The 22,091-nt window shown below is 37.5% G+C and overlaps 5 protein-coding genes across 6 annotated transcripts; 1 reads left to right on the top strand and 4 right to left on the bottom strand.

Moving 5' to 3' along the window:
* Nucleotides 1-231: 231 nt before the first annotated feature.
* Nucleotides 232-5,824, bottom strand: TAG1 (membrane bound O-acyl transferase (MBOAT) family protein). The gene is made up of 16 exons (XM_008244157.3): nt 5,058-5,824; nt 4,777-4,857; nt 4,608-4,681; nt 4,381-4,456; nt 4,229-4,296; nt 3,619-3,742; nt 3,290-3,388; nt 2,869-2,970; nt 2,640-2,776; nt 2,475-2,556; nt 2,333-2,353; nt 1,835-1,897; nt 1,666-1,713; nt 854-916; nt 688-741; nt 232-601 (listed from the first exon to the last, which is right to left on the bottom strand). The coding sequence occupies exons 1-16, from the start codon at nt 5,478-5,480 to the stop codon at nt 497-499; spliced, it is 1,620 nt and encodes a 539-aa protein (XP_008242379.2). The 5' UTR covers nt 5,481-5,824; the 3' UTR covers nt 232-496.
* A 1,531-nt stretch (nt 5,825-7,355) lies between these two features.
* On the bottom strand, nt 7,356-10,630 carry LOC107881741 (eukaryotic initiation factor 4A-11-like). Its single transcript, XM_016796253.2, has 5 exons — nt 10,433-10,630; nt 9,604-9,667; nt 9,279-9,385; nt 8,674-9,104; nt 7,356-8,316 (listed from the first exon to the last, which is right to left on the bottom strand). The coding sequence occupies exons 2-5, from the start codon at nt 9,663-9,665 to the stop codon at nt 7,681-7,683; spliced, it is 1,236 nt and encodes a 411-aa protein (XP_016651739.1). The 5' UTR covers nt 9,666-9,667; nt 10,433-10,630; the 3' UTR covers nt 7,356-7,680.
* Nucleotides 10,631-10,998: 368 nt separating this feature from the next.
* DWA1 (DWD (DDB1-binding WD40 protein) hypersensitive to ABA 1) lies at nt 10,999-14,542 on the bottom strand. The gene is made up of 12 exons (XM_016796254.2): nt 14,234-14,542; nt 14,117-14,148; nt 13,925-14,023; nt 13,747-13,823; nt 13,535-13,580; nt 13,295-13,355; nt 13,160-13,213; nt 12,888-13,008; nt 12,587-12,699; nt 12,387-12,497; nt 11,880-11,996; nt 10,999-11,445 (listed from the first exon to the last, which is right to left on the bottom strand). Exons 1-12 carry the CDS (start codon nt 14,426-14,428, stop codon nt 11,356-11,358), a joined length of 1,116 nt encoding a protein of 371 aa, XP_016651740.2. The 5' UTR covers nt 14,429-14,542; the 3' UTR covers nt 10,999-11,355.
* Nucleotides 14,543-15,241: 699 nt separating this feature from the next.
* Nucleotides 15,242-17,282, top strand: NMT1 (myristoyl-CoA:protein N-myristoyltransferase). Of its 2 annotated transcripts, none has more exons than XM_008244158.2 (2): nt 15,242-15,471; nt 15,767-17,282. In XM_008244158.2, exon 2 carries the CDS (start codon nt 15,814-15,816, stop codon nt 17,116-17,118), a length of 1,305 nt encoding a protein of 434 aa, XP_008242380.2. In that variant the 5' UTR covers nt 15,242-15,471; nt 15,767-15,813; the 3' UTR covers nt 17,119-17,282. The 2 variants fall into 2 exon arrangements, with proteins under 2 accessions (XP_008242380.2, XP_088898324.1); XM_089042198.1 differs by having other exon boundaries at nt 15,332-15,471; nt 15,788-17,282.
* A 243-nt stretch (nt 17,283-17,525) lies between these two features.
* On the bottom strand, nt 17,526-21,470 carry LOC103340714 (single myb histone 4-like). Its single transcript, XM_008244159.2, has 6 exons — nt 21,174-21,470; nt 20,142-20,473; nt 19,117-19,201; nt 18,446-18,529; nt 17,972-18,179; nt 17,526-17,876 (listed from the first exon to the last, which is right to left on the bottom strand). Exons 1-6 carry the CDS (start codon nt 21,321-21,323, stop codon nt 17,845-17,847), a joined length of 891 nt encoding a protein of 296 aa, XP_008242381.1. The 5' UTR covers nt 21,324-21,470; the 3' UTR covers nt 17,526-17,844.
* Between the last annotated feature and the right edge of the window lie 621 nt (nt 21,471-22,091).

Genomic DNA, 22,091 nt, shown 5'->3' on the forward strand with positions numbered 1-22,091 from the left:
GAGAACATTGTTACAGTAAGTGACATTAGCCTACAGAGATGATATGTTATAATGAAGTCATTTGCTATTTGAGAACATTGCTACAGTAAAAATGGCATTTAAGATGATAATCCTTATATACTTTTCTTTCTCCACAATCAGTTGTAACATCGAAACAAGAGTATACCTATATTTTATAGGAGAAAACAGGGAAGATGATAATGAAGGCGTAACCTGATCGAAACTGAAGCATTTACAAATTTCCCATCTAATTATATACCAGAAAAACTAAACCAGGTAATACAGTTGTGGCGCTACTCACTGTTTGATAACGACATTTCAAAAGTTTATATAAAATCAACTGAATTAACCAAAAATATGCGTAACATGAAAAACGTATGGATCATGAAAACATCGCAAAGGAAGCTGCGACACTGACAAATGATCAATCACTGGGAGCAGCGAAAGTCGCTTCCGGAACAATCAATCCACACCTTGAGATTGAGGAGTCAAAATCTTATTCAGCTTTCCCTTTCCGATTCATCAAGTCGTGGTAATATAGAAGCAGACACATAGGCTGACCAAGGATGCAAAAGATGAACCAGAAGATCATATTTCCAACCTGGAAATAACATTTCAAAAAAGAGATTAGAAGAAATATAATGATATGACAAATATTGAATCAATAAAAAGGCTAAACAGACATACCATCGAGTTTCTGAATTTATCTTGCAGGTAATTTGTGATCAAGACAAGCGGTACCTGTGACAAAAATGCAACAAAATAAAAACAATTTAAAATAATCATCTCATTCTTATTTTTGCAATGCAGAGTGCAAACAATACTCAAAGCAAGGAAATTAAAATGTTCTTACCTGCAACATAATTCCTATGAAAGCCCACAACTTGAACATGTGGCAAGGAACAGCAATGCACAGCTGTAGTTGAATTGAACAATAATTCATGACAGTATAAGTAATTCAGAGAACATATAGGGGATTTGAAGGTAGTAAACAAACACAAACATTATACAGATGAGCAAGACAGAAAACAGAAGGGGGAACGATTCCGATTGACCCTCAGATAATGTTTCAGTTGGAGTTTGCATTGGTGATAACCATGGGGAAGCTCTGGGTCTAGTATAACATACATTTTCACACTCAAATCGAATGTAGTTTTCTGCACTTTGCCCCAAATCAAATATTTTGGTTCATATTGGAAGAATGTAGAGGTTTTCTACCCATGTCCTGACATCAGGATTTATTCTTTACTATGTATGCTCATTTTACTCTTATAACATACTCGGGACTCTTTTATCATCACTATCACCCAATAAAACAATAGGACTGGTTATTAAGATTGAGCTTGATCTCAACTACTGTATAAAAGTAAATTACCAACTGTGCACATTCCTGGATAACGTATGTCTAAATAGCTAACTCTTGCTTGGCTTCTAAGATCGCTGAGTTTTCTAATGGAAGGGCTCAAAGCCATCCTTTCAGTTTCAAGTCCTACTACCCGCCATAAAATCATGATACTGAGTCAGTTTCCAGAACCCCAATCTCCACCAACACTCCCACTTCAAAAAGAGAGAAAATGCTAATTCTCATTCTAGACTGACTACAGATTCAATTAGGAGGGAGATAGAACTAAATAACAACATAAACTCAGAAACAAAGCAATATACCTCATGAAATACAGCAGATACTAGGAAGGCGATTACAATGGCAACTCCCTGAATTGAAAGGAACAAAAAATAAACAAATAACAAATTAAATTCGAGCTTTCTTAAAAAAGAAAGTTCAAATCAGATCCATCACGCATCACTTAGATTAAAATAAAGAGAAACTTGTTACCTTTGGTACTCCATGCCGTAGGCATGGAAAATAGATATGGCGAACCATCCATTTATGAACAGGCTGAAATGAACCCAATCAGTATTACACTTTCACTAAGGCATATGATTAGCATAAATGACTAATGAGAACCACAAGGCCACCAGTAAATTCAATATATACACAACAAATGAAGTCTACGCTATATTCAACTACCTCATGGAGAGAAGGAGGTGAGTATAGAATCATGTTAGCAAACAAACTAAACAACAGAAAAGATTTTAAGATATTATTTAACTATCTTTACATGGCAACTTTGATGACAGTACAATTGGGATGCATCAAGAACCAAATGGAAAACAGTCCCATAAGCAACCTAAATATCAAATAGAAGAAAAATTTTGGAACCTATTATCATCTTAGATCGGCAACCAGTAGATCAAAACAAATGATTTCTCGTAAGAATTATGTATATGGAAAAAAGTAAGGAAACAACTGAATTATAGTTAACATACATACCATATTCCACATTCTCCAATACTGATGACAGCCACAAAACCAGAAGAGCCATGCAACAAAAGCGAATAGTCAAAATTTTCAATTAAGCAAAGAGCTGTAATAATGTAACCCAAGAATAAGTTTCATACAACATAAAACGCACCTCCTCAACTGTCTTTGCATTCCACCAATCTTTATAGAACTCTCGATCACCAAAACAAAGCAGCTCAGCAAGAATATTTAACCTATATTTGCAGCACTGTATGTAAGCATAAGCTAAACAATGAAATTATTTGAAAGTGTAAATTTACCATAGCAACGGACGCACCAGAGGTGGAAAAAGCAATAGAACATGCATAGCCACACGTATAAATTGGGAACAGAAAGTTTCAAAACCCTCTCTATTGCATATAAGAGGTTCCCTTTCAAAGGATGTTGTGAATTCTTGACAATAGGATTAATGTACTGCACAAATATACAAATGTCATAATTCTGCAATAATCAAAGGAAAACAAAAGAGGACAGAAAGCTAGTTGAAACAAAAAATTCAAACTTACTTGTTCTACTATAAATCCCATCAGTCCAGTAAAAATTATCAACTTAACAAGTTGACGAAACACCCAACCCTTTCGAACACATGCTGTACGAGGGTAACTAGTCTGAAATAACAATGAGCCATATGGAAATACATGAGTTGAAAATAAAATCAAAGCATTAGAGCTTGTATTTGGAAAAAAGCAAAGTTATGTTGGAGCAACCATGAAGCTTACACGTATGCATGACAGTTTATAAATCAAGAAAAACACTTGTTTAGTTTGTCTTACATGCCATAACTTTACTTTTTATCTTTATAACCAGAAAAATAAAAAGCAAACAAAATGACAAAAGCATCAGAACATGTATTATTCCACTTTCTGAATAGGGATTGACAAATACAAAAACCTAGTTTAACTCTGAAAGAGAAAAAAGTGTAATTACCTGATAACATAATGTCGGAGCAACCATGAAGTACGCCAAACTTTTTAAGCTAATATTCTGAGGGATATCTGTATTTGAAGAACTGGGCACGGCATCCCCCTAGCATCAGAGAAGGACTTCGTGAATTAGAAAACAATCATTTATCACAAGAAAAAGAAGTGTTGAAGAACATTAAAGATCTATTAAAGTGGGAAAATATCAAGGAAGAAAGAGAGAATCAGTGATTTTTTTTAAACTTTCTTCAATCCTTATATTAAGTTAAGGTAAAGGAAAAAACCGTTCATTAATTGAAAACCTTCTAAGGAAATTTTTTATAAGCTCATTGCTACCTTTTCAGTTGATTTGCCAAGCGCTCTCATGTCATAGTTTGTATGCACATAAGAAACGAGCTTTAACCACACGATGCAAGCAAAGAGCATCAACGTAACACCAGATAAAACAGCAGAATCGCACCTGAAGAAATTGAAATCACCTAATTAAATACAGCATCTTCACTACTATTCACATATTCCAGAACTAAAGACCCCATCAATAAAATCCAACAATAGCCTCTCCTATTGAAGCTCATTATACATTAAGAGACAATTTTTCAGACAGTACCACAATATCTTTTTCCATCTACAGAAAGTTCACTTAACAGATTAATAGCACTAAAACATATATTATAGGCAACAACGAAATGATCATCTAATAGTGAGATTCTTTTATGAGCATGAGAAAAGTGAGCATGCATAATGCTAAATGTCATTGTTTTTATTTAAAATCTTAACAATCCAACGGCTCAAAACATCCCTGCTTATGCGTGCTCACTTTTCCCATGCTTATAAGAGAACCTCTCTTAATAGTGATAGAACAAACCCAAATCTTCCTATCAGCCATGGCAGAACAGTTTCAACTATAGATGCAAAAATAAAAACTTATCAGTATGTTCAAACTAACCTGAGAATCACCAAAACTGGATACAAAATTGAAGTTGTGGTAATGATCATATGAAGAGAAACAACAGCCTGCAATGTCAGGCCAGAATTTAATATTGCAAATATACTTGTGAAAATGTACTATTTTGAAGTATTACCATATGAATTACTCACAGGTTCAGATATAGACTTTTGCAGGGCTAACTTCTCAACTACAAAGGCGGCAAGTGGGAAAATTGGAAGAGTAAGGCTGCAAGTGAAAGAGAAAAAAAAAAAAAAAAAAGCAGAATAAAGTGCCCACAAACTATAATTTGAAATACTAAAAAATTGAACATGAGAACGAAAAGTTAATTAATTCTATAACCAAACAGGGTACCAATGCAAAACGATAGAAAAATTACCAGCACATAAGAAGGGGCCAATCTCGCAATGATCTTGAACTAAACCAAAAACCAGTTTTAATTAACCAACCATACTGCAACAATAATTAAACCATAAGGCATCTAAAAAAAATTCCGCTAAACGGCATGAAGTTAATCAAAACAACAAGGATACAGGCATATGGCAAACCTTCATTAAATTCTCGATGATAAGCCTGCTGTTTACAGCAACAAGCACTACTATACACAGGTTGAAGAGACCTGCATGGCTCTGCTCAAAAGAGAAGTAAAACTAGGAATTAGCACCGCGCTCGCACACAACTCAATGCTAACAGACCAGAACTTGTTTCCGAACAAAACACCTTTTCATTACTAAGAATTTTCAATAGCATTTCACAATTTCGATCATGCGAAACGAAAGAAATTGTCTTTAACAATGAAGTGACATTAAGCTAAATAAGGCCTAAATACCTGTCTGAAGATGGCATCAGAGCTGAGAGGGCTCTCTTTGACTCTTCGATGAGCTGGAACCGAAGGCCGATACGCGAATTTCACAGCCGAACGATCGCCGCCTCGATCATTTTCGCCGAGTCCTTTATTGTCTTGGACAGCATTGACCGAATCCATAGAAGCTTCCGAGCCTCCAATACGAACGTTATCGCCGGGTTCGCAGATCTTGGCGGTCACCGAGTCTTCACTGCCGGAGTCTCTGACCAAATCGTTCAACGTACTGTCGTCTTCGTCGGTCTTGGAGCCGGAATCGGCTACATCTCTAGGTACGGTTGTGGCGGCGGCGGGCCTGCGTCGGAGGGTGTGGGTGAGATCCGAGTCGGTGAGAGGGCTCGTGCTGGTGCCTGTGATGCCTACGGTCTCAGGCGAATCTGAAATCGCCATGAAATGGAAGAACCGCAATATACGATAGCCTTGAATATATAACTATATATTATATATAAACGTGAGAGAGAGAGAGAGAGAGAGAGAGAGAGAGAGAGGTGAATTTGAGAGCTCGCTTAGGATGCTGGAGGGTCCAGAAAGTTCATGCAGAGAGGGAGAGAGATTTGAACCGAATAAAGAGAAAAGGAAGGGTGAACAGAGCCCGGAGCAAGAAATTTCGAGAAATGGCGGTGAATGAGTGGGAAAGGCAAGCGGTTTTATAAAAAGCGACAAACAATTAAGAAAGAAACAGAGGGAAGAGAGAGAGAGAGAGTGCGATTTTTTTCTTCTGGTGTAGTAATGGTAATGATGTCAGAGGAGGGAAGGGTGAGGTTGATGGCGGTAGGAGTGAATGAGCCAAAAAAACGACAACAGAAATTGAGGAAGCAGCCGCGCTTTGGTTATGGCGTTTCACAAAAAACAGTGTCGTCGTGTAAGGCTGTTACAGAGGAGAGAGGACGCTGCGGCAGACCTGGTCCGCTGGAGCTCTACACATCCAATCAAACCGCTTCCCGGTCCTTCCTTCCTTCCTTCCTTCCTTCCCTCTACCCCACATCCACAAATTAAGACATTATTAAATGTTAATTATTCTATATTTATTTTACTTACCCAATATAATTAGATCAGCAATCAAATAAGCTGCTGATTTTGAGGTACTCATATTGTCTTACATGTCAACTATTTATTAGTTTAATAAAAGAAAAACGCTATTGTGAACAAGCAATGCTAGGTATACTATATTTATATATCATTTTATGTACAGTGTATCACCTCTTTAATAGAGGTGAAGCTTATCAAAATAATGAGGCTCACCTCTATTAAAAAGATAGTAAATTTAGGTTTTAGCTATAAAAAAAATTTCACTTTTGAAAAAAGCCAAAGCTTTTTAAAAAAAGACAGAAAAACATCTCAACTTTCAAATCAAAGACATGCAAATATAAAGGATTCCTTAATAAATCCAAAAATAAATAAGGGTAATTTTGTCTATTTTTGTTTATTTTACAAAATTTCTCTCTCCTTTGTGTTTTTCCATAGGTATGACTAGCATTTTATATTCTAAACTATCTAATCTATATATCGAGATCTTCAACCGTTAGTGATCAAATGACTTTGATTTGTTGTTGCATTACATTGCATTGCATTCCATCCGTTAGTGTATTAAGCACAGTAATTACATATTTAATAACGTGACGCTAAGAAAAGAATGATTATGATGGAAAGGGACAAAGGGTGCGTGAGGTACCGTACATGTGAAACGTTGTTTTAATATTTATTATAGAGTCAAAAACGCGGTTGAAGTTGTTCTAATTTAAGAGGCCGACCCTGATCAAATTGGATGTTGTTGACTCCACAATGTTAGTTATATAACTGTGACCACTGACCACGTATCACATCTCACAAGAAGTTTCCATGTGTGGTGGAAAAGTTTGGTGCCAACGAATCTTTGTTATAATAATAATTAACGGACTCCACCTGACCGACACACCTACAGTCTTGTTGCTTACTTGAACGAGTAAAAATAAAGATATCAAGCTTAAGAAAAGGCCTTTTTTCTCATGAAACGAGGGCACTTTTCTTCCTTCTATAAGAAATGAGAAGGCCATGCCTCATCTTACCATACTCTTCAAATCATGCCTAATTAAGGTAAGGTGAAAAAAGCTATGTATAGAATAAAGGCAATAGCAACTTGTGTGTGTGTCTCTCTCTCTACAAGATACTTGGAGAAAGCTGCTTCGGTTGCCAACAATTCTACAAAACTGGCGTTTGACCATCCATTACAATCATCGAATCACAACAGCCATCAAAACCAAAATTAAAACATCAAAAAAACCAAAGTTCAACTCAAAAAATACATACATATTAGTAGCTAGAAGATATGTTATGAAACAACAGTTGCTACCACAACCGATCAAGGCAATGATGGTTTTCACATTGCAAGTGTACTTGTACCACTTAAAATAGCATCCAACAACCATGAATTATAAAAGAACTAGACCTATAATAATGATAAGATAATAATAATAATAGGAGAAGACACAAAATGGTGGATGTGGCGGCTGGAACGACGAAAAACAGAAAATAAACTTCAAACAAAATAACACTTACTACTAAGCAGAAACCAGCTTTTCCTTGGTAATTTTCTAAAGAGGACAAAATCTCATCAGAGGAGATCAGCAACATTCGATGGCAGCTCCTCCACAAGCACGTTATAGAACTTCTGGATGTCAAACAGCATCCTCTCATCATCCTTTGTTACAAAGTTGATGGCAACACCCTTCCTGCCAAATCGTCCACTACGCCCAATTCTGTGAAGGTAGTTCTCTGGCTGGGTAGGCAGGTCATAGTTTATAACAAGGGAGACTTGCTGAACGTCAATACCACGAGCCAGAAGATCAGTGGTGATCAAGACACGAGATGACCCAGAACGGAACTCCCGCATGATGATGTCTCTGGTGTTCTGGTCCATGTCTCCATGGGTGGCAGAAACTGTATGGTCTCGGCTCCGCATTTTGTCAGTCAACCAATCAACCTTGCGTCGAGTATTGACAAAAATGACACTCTGGGTAATGGCCAAAGTTTCATAAAGATCACAAAGAGTCTCAAGCTTCCATTCCTCCTTGTCAACATTGACATAAAATTGCTTGATACCCTCCAGGGTGAGTTCATCACGCTTCACAAGAATCCTCACAGGTTTGTTCATGAACTTCCTTGTGATCTCAAGGGCCTCAGGTGGCATTGTGGCAGAGAACACCCCAACCTGAATCTTTGATGGCAGAAGCTGAAATATATCATAGATCTGGAACCACCACAAAAATGCATTTCGCTTCAGATAAAATTTTAATTACAAAATCACATTGATTTCAGCAAACCAAGGAAACTGAAATGAAAGCCATATAATGAAGTGATACAAAGGTGGAGCAAAACTGCTACTGACTCGGCATATTTGTCATTCTGGAATGTCAATTAATTACTTCATGTATGTTTTAATGCATTACAGTTCTTATCCATATTAATAGATAACTACACTGCATACATGATTTATCCTTGCATATGAGAAATCCATTATTCACATACAACCTCATTATGCAGAACATGCATTCACTAGTCCTAAAACGCGTAAAAACAGACAGACATCATTGGGTTGAAAAAATACCTGATCCTTGAAACCTCGGGAAAGCATCTCATCAGCCTCATCCAAAACGAACATTTTGATGTTATCGGGACGAAGCGACTGTCTCCTTAGCATGTCAAAAACACGACCAGGAGTGCCCACAACAACATGAACCCCATTTGACAGAATGCGCTGGTCTTCACGAACACTGGTTCCACCAACACAAGCATGGACCCTCACACCCAGATAGTCTCCCAGAGCCCTCATGACCTTCTCAATCTGTTGAGCAAGCTCTCGAGTTGGGGCAAGAACCAAGGCCTGGCATTCTGTCAACCCATAATCAAGCTGTTGAAGAATACCAGAACAGAAAGTCGCTGTCTTCCCAGTTCCAGACTGAGCCTGTTGAATAACATCAAGACCCTTGCAGAATGGAACAATTCCCCTTTGCTGAATAGCTGAGGGTTTTTCAAAACCTGCAAAAGGAATAACAGTGAATTCAACCATTCACCAGTCTAGAGAAAACACGGCTATAAGACAAATGGAAAACTCCATGAAGATATTAGAGTACAAAATTTTTAGAATTCTTCCTCTTGTCATAAACAATATAACATACTAAAAAGAGGACAAAAAATTATGGCTATATGTACCGTAAGCATAAATGCCCCTCAGAAGATTCTCTTGCAGACCCATAGAATCAAAACTATCATAAACTTCATCATATGATGTAAAGAATTCCTGCCCATCAGTTGCAAGTCTGTAGCCAATTCACCAAGCATGGGAGATACAGTTAGCAACCAGTTTTGAATCCTTACGAAAACTTTTTAACCACATAATAAATACAAGAAAAGAGTAAAAGACGCATACCCACATCACTACCACCAAAATGCACGAATAAATACAAGAAAAGAGTAAAAGCTTCATAGGCACCTAAAATGCAGTTTTAAAGTAGAAAAATGAGAGTGCGAATCTTACAGCTCAGTCATTTTGGAATCATACTGACGAGTATCAAATTGTGATCCTTCTGGAGCTGCCATGACTGCACAAGTACCAACAATAGTATAAGAGAAAAACATCACCAATCTTCTCAACCAGTACAAATTGTGTGAAAATTAAGCAAAAATAACAATGATGTCCATGCTAATGCTACTTCGAATTATACAGTAACTCAGATTTTCTCAGATTTCAATAATTCAATGATTTCTTCATGAAAAACATTAAACAGCATTTGTCACTCTCCTCTCTAGAAGGATTTAAGAACTTCAAACACAATTTTGTATAACTAACATCCACGTATGACTAACTATTAACTACCACATAAACGTAATAACATAAACCACACTGTGAGAAGCAATAAACAAAACTTAAAACAATATTATCTGCAATAGTACGAAAATTTCAAAGATCAGAAGCATTATAGAACTTGTAGTAACAACTACTTAAGAAAACGTTACGATTCACATCAAATATATGGAGCACAGGAAACATATTGAAAACGAGAAAGAACTACAAGAGTTTTCTGAAATTAATTCTCAAATCTTAATAGCAAAACTTATTTATTCCTATACAACTGAAACAACAGAACTCAGACGACTATGCTCAATAGTGAAAAACAAATATTTCAACAACAAAAAACAAACAGAAGAAAATAAACAGCAAATCAACATCAACGAACACAAGCCAATTCAGAATCCAGAAATTTATGGAAAGAAAAAATCGTGAAAAAAAATGGAGAGAACCAGATCGAACAACCGTGCGAGTAAAAAAAGATGGATGTATAAGGAGAAAGGTATGCGAGGAAGACCTGCCGATGATCGGTGAGAAGGTGAAAGCGAAGAGAGAGCGACCGAAGAGAGCTTTGGTATGTTTTCTGAAAATTAGGGTTTCCCAAACTCCTCGGATCTAAGCCGCGGAGTTAAGGAATGAGCGAGAGAGAGACAGAAAGAGAGAGAGAAAGTTTTGTGTTTGACAAGTGAGTAAACTAAGCGAGTGAGGGGGTTTTGATTATTGTATATCCGATTCGAGGGAGTATGGTCTTCGCGTCCCTCCAGATTCGATTCGGGCACGTGGCGCTCACGGATTGGCGGGAGTGGAATAGGAGTATAAAACGGACTCTCTTTCCTCATAGAATTAGCACACGAATATATGGGGCTGGATTTGGAACGGGCTAAGGCCCAAACACAACCTCTTATTAAATTTTTTTAATAACAACTTGAGCTATAAATCCATTACAACCTCTTGTATATGGGTATATTGGTATAGTAATATTCCCGGGCTTTCAAATGCACCAAAATATTTTATCACATCCGTCTTTAAAAGGAGATTTTTTTTTTTAAATGCCCTGAATATGCAAAAGAACAAAAACCATAATAAAAAAAAGGGTAAAGCATGGTCATCTATTGCTGGCCCTTTAATTCATAGATTATATGTAAACTTGGAACATCAAAATCATGTACTTACACCTTATTGTCTGAAAACATTTTTCTTGTAGTGGTAAAAATGGGCCAATAACATTTACAACAAGGCTCGAACCAATTTTACAGTTTCAGCAAACTATGTGGAAACTCTCAGCACATCAAGCTCTACATGGTTCTTACAAGGTTACCCACCACAATTTTTCCAAGGACCATGCAATTGCAATTGGATTTTACCGCCCATTAAGTTTGAAATGCTTTTGCAGCCCACAATTCTTTCAAGAGCCCACTGTAAACGATATTTGAACTCTATCTAAACACATCGGCAGATGAATGTGCACAAGTGGCTTCCGAAGTGCGAAATAATGTCAACAAGACCTCCGTAACCTCCTACTGCTGTAACCTGAACAAAACAATGGTTCAATGGGATGAGAAGTGAAAATAGAATTTGATAAGTGATGAAGTTAAAAACCTCTTTCAAGTTCTGTGTAATAACTTTAATCCATACCATGGTCCGCATGCTCTTTCATTAATAATATTGTCATTAGCTTCTAAGTACATACATTTTCGTTTGCTCTAGCCACACCTATTGTTTATAGCAAGGATAGAAGCTACATATTCCTTTAAAAACATGATTTGGATCATTTGACTCACTGAACCTACTTTGAAATACGTACTTCTCAAAATTTCAAATCAAAGGATAGTGCTGGTAACTTAGCACCTAGTGCTAAACCTAAAATATGAGCAAGTTGGCAAGACCAACATTCTTTAAAAGAAAAAAAAAATCAAATATTATTGACAAAAAACAAAGGGAAAGAGAGATCAAGTTAAGCATACCCCAGATGCATGTAATGAGACGGAAAAGGCTGACTGAGGAGCACATTGCATTTGTGAAAGGATTGCCCCGTTTATGTCATAACGGCAAAGTAGAGGTTCTGCTCCAACTGCTAATACCTGGAAAGGAGAACCAACAATAAACTTTAGGATATTGGTTTTCCTTTGTGCTTCCTTTCTACAAACTAGGTGTTTCTTTAGGAGTTAAACAGGCAACCCCATAGATATAATGTATTCTTCTACCAATTACTCCCCATCAATAAAAACAAAAAATTTAACATACCAATTCCAGCCCCATTCCTTGGGATGAAGATTTAATAACAGTATCCTTATTTGCTGATATCTTAACAATGCATCTTATCCCGTTAAGAAGTTAGTTTACTAGTTTGATGAATTTAAAACAACCATAGTTATTGGTCCACACCCTTTTCTCCTGGAACTTAAAAGTTACTTCTTTTTTTAGTAACACTAGGTGCCTAACTAAGTTCAGTTACAGTAAGGGGAGCTCACTTGATTTTCGTCGAATACTACATCCTGTACAGATGCACGAGTTGAAGTCCTTGAAATGCATTCAGAAGCAGGAAGATTCCAAACTGATAAACTCCGACCACTACCACAAGCCTACAGAAGAAAAACATTTAGTAAATCATAGCAGCAAGCAACTTCAACAGAGTGCAATGCAACAACATTCCCATCACATAAATGCTTACCAACCAGCTTTCACTTGCATCAAGAGCCATGCAACTTATGCACGAAAACAATCCTTTCAATTTAGTACCCTTTGCTGGCTCATACACTTGAACACACTTTCCACTTTTGCAATCTGGGTAAAACCATAAACACATGTTACTAAGAACAAGCCCAATGTGTCTGGACATTTAATACAATGAAGTGGTAGTCAAAGACTGGAACATACTAACTATGAAAGAAAACAATAACTTTGTTGATGGAAAATTATTCTTCTGAACTTTCTGCCACAATCCTTGAAAATTAAAAATGTTAGGTTTTTACCCCATATACGTGCTGTCCCATCCTCTGAACCTGTTATGATCTGATTGGTAGAGTTCCGGGCAACTATAGAATGCAAGTAGTCTGAGTGCCCCTTAAAAGTCATTTTGACTTGACCACTTTCCTGAAACATTTCCGATACAAATCATGCCGGGATCAGTGCGGCTAGGGAATTATGACAAGAACAATGTAACATAATGTACGGTAATATGTATGTGCTTTTACACAAAAACTTCATTGCACAAGTGAAAGATTCACCTTGAACAAATACATACCACATCCCAGCAATAGACACAAGAATCACCAGCAGCAGAAAAAATGGATCCCCCCTATTGTGGTAAAAGAGATGTTAACACACTATTTTCCATGCTCATAAAAGAAGAAACTATATGACTAAAACAATAGCATACCTGATCATTAACGGCAAGAGCATTGTTTTCAGGGATTGGAGATAAAGCCCCCCAAGGACCTCTAAAAACACAGCAGTAAAATACAAGAAATGTGAACTAAAGTAATGTCAGGGACTAATCATAGCCCGTGTTATAAGGCAGAAAGACAAATGTCCTTGTTTAGAAGATTCTTATTCAGGTTATGAAATTCAGGGGGATGAAATAGAGGACCCTGAGAGTCTTTTCTTTTCGGTGACTTACTTATGCTGCGGATTCACCAGGTCAAGTAGTGGCTTCACATGGTTTCCTACAAAAGCAGGAAGAAACAATGTGAATAATATAAATTTCCAGAATTAGAATCAAATTCAATTTTCATGAACCAAAGCAACATACCAAACTAAAATAACAACGCAATGTTAGTTGGACTAATACTAATTCACATGGTATGGTAAGCTGTCAAAAACCTAAATCACCTTGCAAATGAATAGGCGCCTCTGCTTCTACACAATCCTTCCACTTCCAACCTCGAATCCGACCATCGTCACCACAACTAAGTGTAAAAATTCCGAGAAAATCAATTAGTGTAAATATGGCGAAATTAAGAAATAACTCAAAAAAGCTGATCAGAATATTATAAGCGTATAATTGAACCTCAGCAAAACAGCATCCTCGCCATGGCCGTAAAACTTAACATCGTATGCAGGGCCTTCGTGAGCTTGAAGGAAGCAAGCGGGTTCAGCCATTAACGAGCTACAAATTAAATTAAAATTCCACCACATGTAAAACCAACATCAGCTGCTGTCAATAGTCAATACGACATCGTAGAGTTACACAAATACTTACTGTGGAGCTTTCACATTGCTAAAACCCAGTGGCTGCAACAACCAAAAAAAGCCATAAATAAGTTTTAAACAAAATGAATATTGAAAATTGAGATTTGGAGGAAAATGAGGCACGTACGGGCTTGGATACGAGGGAGGGGATGGAGTATGAAGAAACCGATCCATCGCTGGAGGCGACGACGATGGCTTCCGGGTTAGGGTTAAGGGATGGAGCCCAAACGGTTCGGAATACGGTTCGGGTTTGGATCTCCCTCTCCTTCAATATGGTTTCTCTGTATGATTCTTCGTCCCAGTTCCTTGCGTCCCCGCACATGGTGGTTTGGTTGTGGACGACTGGCCGTTGAGTTGAGCTCTGTGAAATCTCTGAGCTTTCTCACTGACTCACTGAACGTTGGCTGCTGGAGCTGAAATCAAACATGGACTTGCCGGTTTAGCGCAAATAAAAAACAATTGGGCTGGACAAGGAAGAGTGCTTGTTAATGGGCCTTTCTCCTTGTAAATTTAGAGTGGGCCCTATGTGCTATAGGCCCGTGTCCTCCGGAAAGGTAGGCATTATGCGTGACACCAAAGTTTCTCTTCTAATCTAAATTAAAAAGTATATTAATACGAGTTGAGAAATCTCAACCCAAACAATTTTAAAATTTCAAATGACTTATGTCTAATTCCTTCCCCAAAAAAAGAACTTGTAAGGTAAAACATTAAAATAATGTATAGCTCGCCTAATTTGCCCATGTAAGATACATTATATGATAATGACTTATCGTATTTTGTTGTGTTTATATTGTTTTGCCTTCATGTTATATGAAATTATCGTAAACTTAAATATGTCTTGTTAACCTATAATGTTAAAACAAAAGTATAGAGATAAATGTGATTATCATGTTAAACATAAACTCATCCGTTAAAAACACATGTCATTATCATTTAAATTTGTTATCGACTCAACTCGAACTATATTGTGTTTTATTGTGTCTTATTAGCAGAGAAAACTTAAAGAAAACACAAGCATTATGATTCGTGAAAGGGTTCTTGATATTCACCCAATAAAAAAGAAATAATCATTTTCTTTTTGTATTGACAATAAAAATTAAAATAATAAAATAAACAGAAGCAGAGGGCAGCAATTCGGGCGCATATGCTAAAGTTCTCGTTGATTAATACGCTCGGGAAGCCCATACAATACAACACACGCACTCCTCGTATTCTCCCAACCCCAGCGGCATCTTCAAAGCCGCTTGCTTTCACCAAAAACCCTAGAGATTCTCATTCATCCCCGACAAACCCAAATCAAAATCAAGATCTATGAAGCTCTAATCAGAAGAATCTCAAGGTATCGCAAGCTCGTCTGCTGGAACTGTGAGTGTATTTCTAGCTCGTCGTCTTAAATTTCACAGATCTGTTAGCCTGCTGAATTGTGTTTTTATGATATTCAACACTTGTTCGTATGAAGTTTTATAATTATGGGTCGTTTTGAACCTAGGAAAAGGATTAGAAAAGAAAAAGCTTTGGGGTTTTTCTGTGAAATTGTTGCATCAGGTGGAAAAAAAAAAACGGTGTTGAACTGTTGCTATGCTAAATTTTCCCAGATGATCTAATGGGTTGTTTTTGTTTTGTTTTGCCTTAATTTGAATTGGTTGTTTTTGTGCTTCAGATAACAAATACTTTCATTTAGGAATCTGAGTCAATTAAGTAGTTGCAATGGGTGATAACAACAATTCTCCACCTGGGTCTCCTAAGGAGGCAGATCATGATTCTGATGCAAACCAACTTGTTAAGGATGATAGCTCACTGGAAACCATAGTCCGAAAGTTCCAAGATTCAATGTCAATTGGAAAAAGGCACGCATTTTGGGAAACTCAACCTGTTGGGCAATTTAAGGATCTTGGGGATGTCAGCTTGGCCGAGGGCCCGATTGAGCCCCCCACACCGTTGTCTGAGGTCAAACAAGAGCCTTACAATCTTCCGACTCAATATGAATGGACCACATGTGACCTGGACTCTGAAGGTACCTGCACTGAGGTCTACAATCTGTTGAAGAATAATTATGTTGAGGATGATGAGAACATGTTTCGATTCAATTACTCAAAGGAGTTTCTCAGGTGGGCTCTGCACCCTCCCGGTTATTTTAGTAGCTGGCATATTGGTGTTCGTGCTAAGACTAACAAGAAGCTGGTTGCTTTCATTACTGGTGTTCCTGCTAGAATCCGGGTCCGTAATGAGATAGTGAAAATGGCTGAGATTAATTTCTTATGTGTGCATAAGAAGCTTAGGTCGAAGAGACTTGCACCTGTTATGATCAAGGAGGTCACAAGGAGGGTTCATTTGGAGAATATATGGCAAGCAGCATACACAGCTGGAGTAGTTCTTCCAACTCCAATCACAACTTGCCAGTACTGGCATAGGTCTTTGAACCCAAAGAAGCTTATTGATGTTGGGTTTTCAAGGCTTGGTGCTAGGATGACTATGAGCCGAACAATAAAACTGTACAAGTTACCAGATTCACCAGCTACTCCTGGATTCAGGAAAATGGAACTTCGTGATGTCCCTGCTGTAACTCGGTTGCTTAGAAACTACTTGAGCCAGTTTGTGGTTGCACCAGATTTTGATGAAAATGATGTGGAGCATTGGCTTCTTCCTGAGGAGAATGTGGTGGACAGTTACTTGGTCGAGAGCCCAGAGACTCATGAGGTGACCGACTTCTGCAGCTTCTACACTCTTCCTTCGTCTATCCTCGGCAATCAGACCTACTCAATCTTGAAGGCTGCATACTCCTATTATAATGTATCCACAAAGACTCCACTGCTTCAGTTGATGAATGATGCTCTTATCGTAGCAAAACAGAAGGATTTTGACGTCTTCAATGCACTGGATGTCATGCAGAATGAGTCATTCTTGAAAGAGCTCAAGTTTGGACCTGGTGATGGGCAACTTCACTACTACCTCTATAATTATCGGATGAGGAATGCATTGAAACCCTCAGAGCTCGGGCTTGTACTGTTATAGTTTTTCCAGTCTTTGGTTTTGCACTGTGAACCGAGAAATTATTTCCGTTTCTGTTTTTCCCCCTATTTTGTGGCCAGCTAGCTGATGCTTTCATTTGTCTTGCTCCTTTGGATCAACAACAGAGAATGAGATGTTGGCAATTACATCTTAAACATTTTCCCTTATTTGATCCCTTTTGCCTCTTCAATTTCATAGTCGTTTATGTTTCTGCAGTTCAGTTGCATAACGAAGCTGATGGCCTTAGGCTATTTTATTATTTTCACTTGGCGCTACAATGAGATGGAAGACCATATATAACCCATAACCAAATTCACTCATATAAGTTTAGCAAATTTTGGCAAACTCCTGGTCTGTTCTCTGTCACGCAGGGGTAATTTGAAAATAAAAAAAATAAACAAACAATTCCATCACATAAAAACGAAATAAATTCATCACTGTAAAGCTATAGTTTTATGATTAAATGAAAATATAAAATTACATCACTTAAAACCTGTATATAAACCGCGTGATCCTCAATAGACAGATAATTCAAAAACCATTCTCCATCAGCAGCCACCAGGTCCGGTCTGAAGGGTGTAGTATAATAAACTATTATTATTAGGAAAATGAGCAAAAAAAATATTGGCTTGGTTGCACCTCAGGAGCGAATGGAAGTATAGCGAACTAAATTTACAAGTTCTAATCACAGGTGTCATCTTCCGATTGGATAAGACAGGGATTCATATCTCATGCCATCAGCAGAACTTCACCTTCTGAACCTGTCAAATTAGGAGGCATGTCAACGTATAGTTAAAATCATGTGGAAAAGCAATGCAAAAGATAAGACACAACAATTGGGAAGTTTGGGTGTTACATTTCTCAAGAATCTCTGCTGCCACCTGCAGCGTTGATTCTGCTTCTTCAGCCATCTCTGACAACCTCTCAAGCTCTTTCACTGCTTCTGCTGCCACAAACGATTTGTTTTCGGCATCAGCAATCTTGTAGGCAGCAGCCACTGCCGATTCCTCTATCGGATGGATGTCCTTTTGTTTCGGGGCTTTCGTCCTGTAGCAATTTTGAATCTACATTTTGATGACATGGTAACTTAAATGAGTTGATATTCAATGTCGATTTCAGCTGGCAATGTAATCTGGCCAGCAACTAGCTACAATGTTAAGTTGCAATCAAGCATAAAAAAATAAAAATAAAAAGGTGCGCAGAAAAACATTGATTTAGCCATTTAAAATTGCTAGTTGCAAATAAACATACCATTGATAGAGCCAGATTAATCCTGGGTTAGAAAACATACAATGATTAAATTTGGGCTGAAAAATATAAAACCAATCACCTTTTCAAGTTTCTCTTGGTGAACCAGCCTTCTCAACCTATTACTTAATGACCTTCTAAAATTTGGGGGGATTTCATTCCTTTGCTGCACAAATCATTTTCAATATCATGAAAATTGAGTAGTAATAAAAATTAAATTAATATTTACAAGGGTAATAAATATTCAATAACACCTCATGACAATGTAAAGGCAGTAAAGCAGGTAACATCATTAGAGACATCCAAAAACAATGTCAATAGGAAGCTTTTCTTTGTAAATTCTTTACAGAAAATTGCATTCTCACCATCAAAATAAGTAAAAGTAATCTATTTGAAGATCATCCTAATATAAAGAGCTCGACTGGTATTGAAATACCAGCTTAGATTTAGGTATTATCAATCAAGTAGCTAATATGAGATAGAATAGGTATGTTGGTCTTCTAACAAAATGCTATATTTTCAAGAACTAAAATTAAGTCAAAGTTTTTTCAGCTCTAGCATATGGACACATGATGTACCATGATTAATTGAAACATGAATCTACAAGAGTTTATAAAGGATCAAAATATTATCATTTCACGACAATTTTCTTTCCCTTCCAAGTACGAATATACACCTTCCTCCATAGTAAACCCAGATATTTTTTGCTTCATTTTGTGAGGACAAGAAAGAAAGCATATATTTCAAGTGTACCTCAATAAAGCTAGCAATAGCACCAGAGTCCAATCCATTTGGCCCTGTTGAGGTAGAAAGTGCTTCAAAAATCATTGCATCATACCTAATAACAGAAGAAGATGATTGACCAAAATGAAATTGACTCGAAGAACAGGAGTATCTATTGGAGTTACAGAAATTGATAAAATGAAATGGATAACAACTGTAGGCATATACGTAGAAATAAATCCTTCTATTCACTTTGTTACTTAATCCTAAGAGTTATGTAATCTACAGATGTTATGTTTGCCGTGAGAGGCTTGAGAGTGTTAAAGCATAGGACTGTGGCTGTGCTGAAACTACAGCATCATAAAATATGATTCCAGGAAGAGAGCAAAGCAAGATCCACCAACTAGGCTAATTGTTGCGTGTCACACAACAATATTATAGTTCAGAATATAATAACACACTTCCACATCTTTCAATTAGTCAGGATATTTCTTCATGGGTGTTCTCGAAGAAACTATGCAATAGAACCATTCATTCTTATTGCAAGCAGGAGGAAGTATACGAGCTAAGAGGAAACAAATTATTTTTCTTTTTATACCTGAAACTACTCCTTATTTTGTAGCATCTACTTATATATGCATAGAGCAACACTATGTTTATAGAGCTGAACTCAAATGATCGAATCCTTGTCAACTTAGTACGACTGTAATATTTACAAAGATGGCCACCTCACATCTAGTTATCAACTGAAGAGTCCTTAGCATCATCAACCATTAACTCCTTTCCTCTCCCCTTTATCCCGACTGAGCTGACTGATTAGTCAGCTACCCCATCACCATTACTGTGCCAATTCATACAACTCTAAAGAGCTATTTCGTTCCGCAATGTAACCATGTTTCTTCCACTCATCATTCCCCACACAGAAATTCAGCAAATTCCAGTCACAGTATAGTTCAGTGGAAATTTCATAGTGAAAGAGTACCATGTGACAACCTGCATATTTTTTTTCTATTGTATTAATAAAAGACAACGGCAATGAGAAACAAATGTCATACGCTGGAGCAGTTTTTGCATCAGATAAGCCAGTTGAGGAATCATCTGCAACTGGAGCTGCTGGTGCATCATGCCTGACTGGAGTTGCTGCTGGTGCATCGCGTCTGGCTGGAGTTGCTGCTGGTGCATCACGTCTGGCTGGAGTTACTGCTGGTGCATCGCGTCTGGCTGTAGCTGTAGCTGCTGCTGGTGCATCTCGTTTGGCTGAAGCAGCAGCAGAAGTTTGTGAAACGGACACTGAAGCAGCAGGAGCATCGGCGTTGGCTTTTGCTTTTGGCGCCCTTGACTTATCTCTGGGGTTCATGCCACTAACAGTCATATTCCTCCATTTGTCCTATACAAGCAAAACCCAAGTTGAACTACAGACCAGGCACATAGTAATTAACTGAAAAAATATATTGCTCCACTGTATTAGATGCAGTCTGCAAATAGTTCTGATATTAAGAAGCTTAATTCATTGAAATATAATTTAGGCTAGCGTGATTGCACACCATTCCAAAAATGCTTTTCATACCCAAATACCATGTGAACAAAGATTGAAAATCAAGTGACTTAAGAGTGCCTCCCAACTTTGCAATAGGTGGGCTGTTTTGGAACCAAGTTGTAAATTAACAAACACTACGTTAGAAATAATCAAGTGGGCAGTAGCTCAAAAAATCTTTTGGTAGCTCTAAGTGATCCATGGGTTCACCATTTTAATCCAAAACTCCACAAGGGTAAGACTCAGCCACTCAAATTCATAGGTCTGATATGCCATCAGCATTGTAATCCACTTTAACATACCATAAAAACCAGACCATGTTTACATTCAATGACCTCTCATTTGACCCAAAAAGAAAAATTAAAACAAACAAAAGTCATCATCACTTTTACAGCCTATAGCAACTTTCTTACCTCCCTTGAAAACAACCACCACAAAACACAGTAAACTCAAATTCCAGATTTTCCATGCGAACACGTGTATATATACACACAAATACAGATACATACGTATACGTATATAGATAAGGAGAGAGAGAGAGAGAGAGAGAGACCTTGAGATCAATATTGGAGCGAGAAGAGAGGAAGGGATTGAACTCAGGGTCTTTCTGGATGTCCTTCCACTTGCCAGTGCCATGCTTTTTCACGCCAGCTCTTAGAGCTTCTTCTTCCTCCGATGTCCATTTTTGCTTTGGATTTCCCATTTCTCTCTCTCCCTCCCTCCCTCTCTTTGCTTGTCTGTGTCTCTGTGTGTCACAGAATCTATGACTGCCGCGAAGAGACTTTGAGTGCTCTGCTTTTTCGTTCGGTTTGCTTACACAAAAACGAGGGTTCGTTTCGTGCCACTTTCTAACTGCATAATAATTTAACGATTTCAATGGCTGCCAAACGACGCCGTTGCTTCCCTCTCCATTTTTTCAACTTTCGGCCCATGAAAATGGAGAGCCATGCCCACAAAACAAAAGTTTCAATAAGGCCACGTCCATGACTAAGGCAAAGGCTTTTAAATATACCATGAAATTTAAAAGCCCGCCCCACCCACTTTTTTTTTTTTTTTTTTAAATTATACTTCTATTTACAATAATTGATACATCAATATTAAATTTATGAATAATATAATATAATATATGAAAAAGGGGTACATGAACCAAAGAATTCTTAAGTGAGGCTAAACTCATATTCAAGCCCACCTCATTATGAGAGCTACCGGATAGGACAACTCTACGCAAGACTATCTCACATTAAAACCTACTGACTTCCATTTTTTTATGTTTTAAGTATAATTTTTAAGATATTATGGAGTGTCAAACTAATGTTATCTTTTCAAAATGCAACATTGGTCCCATAAATTTAGCATAGTTATCAAATCTAATGGTGCGACTTAGAAGTTTTGACCTTTTAAGTAGAAAATCAACTTATGCACTTGAAAAACTCACTTCAACATTTGAGAGCACATATACCTATATAGATCA

The sequence above is a fragment of the Prunus mume genome, linkage group LG8 (assembly GCF_029339155.1).
Source record: "Prunus mume cultivar Tortuosa linkage group LG8, ASM2933915v1, whole genome shotgun sequence".
Lineage (NCBI taxonomy): Eukaryota > Viridiplantae > Streptophyta > Magnoliopsida > Rosales > Rosaceae > Prunus > Prunus mume.

Excerpts from the sequence above, each read along its gene's own strand:
- DWA1 (XM_016796254.2), bottom strand. The coding sequence starts at position 14,428 with ATGTGCGGGGACGCAAGGAACTGGGACGAAGAATCATACAGAGAAACC. Across the intron at positions 14,024-14,116 it reads AGCAATGTGAAAGCTCCACA|CTCGTTAATGGCTGAACCCG; the intron begins GTAAGTATTTGT and ends TTTAATTTGTAG. Across the intron at positions 11,446-11,879 it reads TCTCATTACATGCATCTGGG|GTTACAGCAGTAGGAGGTTA; the intron begins GTATGCTTAACT and ends TGTTTTGTTCAG.
- TAG1 (XM_008244157.3), bottom strand. The coding sequence starts at position 5,480 with ATGGCGATTTCAGATTCGCCTGAGACCGTAGGCATCACAGGCACCAGC. Across the intron at positions 2,557-2,639 it reads TATTGCTTTTTCCACCTCTG|GTTAAATATTCTTGCTGAGC; the intron begins GTGCGTCCGTTG and ends CTGCAAATATAG. Across the intron at positions 1,714-1,834 it reads TACGGCATGGAGTACCAAAG|GGAGTTGCCATTGTAATCGC; the intron begins GTAACAAGTTTC and ends CTTTCAATTCAG.
- LOC103340714 (XM_008244159.2), bottom strand. The coding sequence starts at position 21,323 with ATGGGAAATCCAAAGCAAAAATGGACATCGGAGGAAGAAGAAGCTCTA. Across the intron at positions 20,474-21,173 it reads GCTCCAATATTGATCTCAAG|GACAAATGGAGGAATATGAC; the intron begins GTCTCTCTCTCT and ends TTGCTTGTATAG. Across the intron at positions 18,530-19,116 it reads CTATTGCTAGCTTTATTGAG|CAAAGGAATGAAATCCCCCC; the intron begins GTACACTTGAAA and ends TGATTTGTGCAG.
- NMT1 (XM_008244158.2), top strand. The coding sequence starts at position 15,814 with ATGGGTGATAACAACAATTCTCCACCTGGGTCTCCTAAGGAGGCAGAT.
- LOC107881741 (XM_016796253.2), bottom strand. The coding sequence starts at position 9,665 with ATGGCAGCTCCAGAAGGATCACAATTTGATACTCGTCAGTATGATTCC. Across the intron at positions 9,386-9,603 it reads GATTCCAAAATGACTGAGCT|ACTTGCAACTGATGGGCAGG; the intron begins GTAAGATTCGCA and ends AATTGGCTACAG. Across the intron at positions 9,105-9,278 it reads GAGGGGCATTTATGCTTACG|GTTTTGAAAAACCCTCAGCT; the intron begins GTACATATAGCC and ends TTCCTTTTGCAG.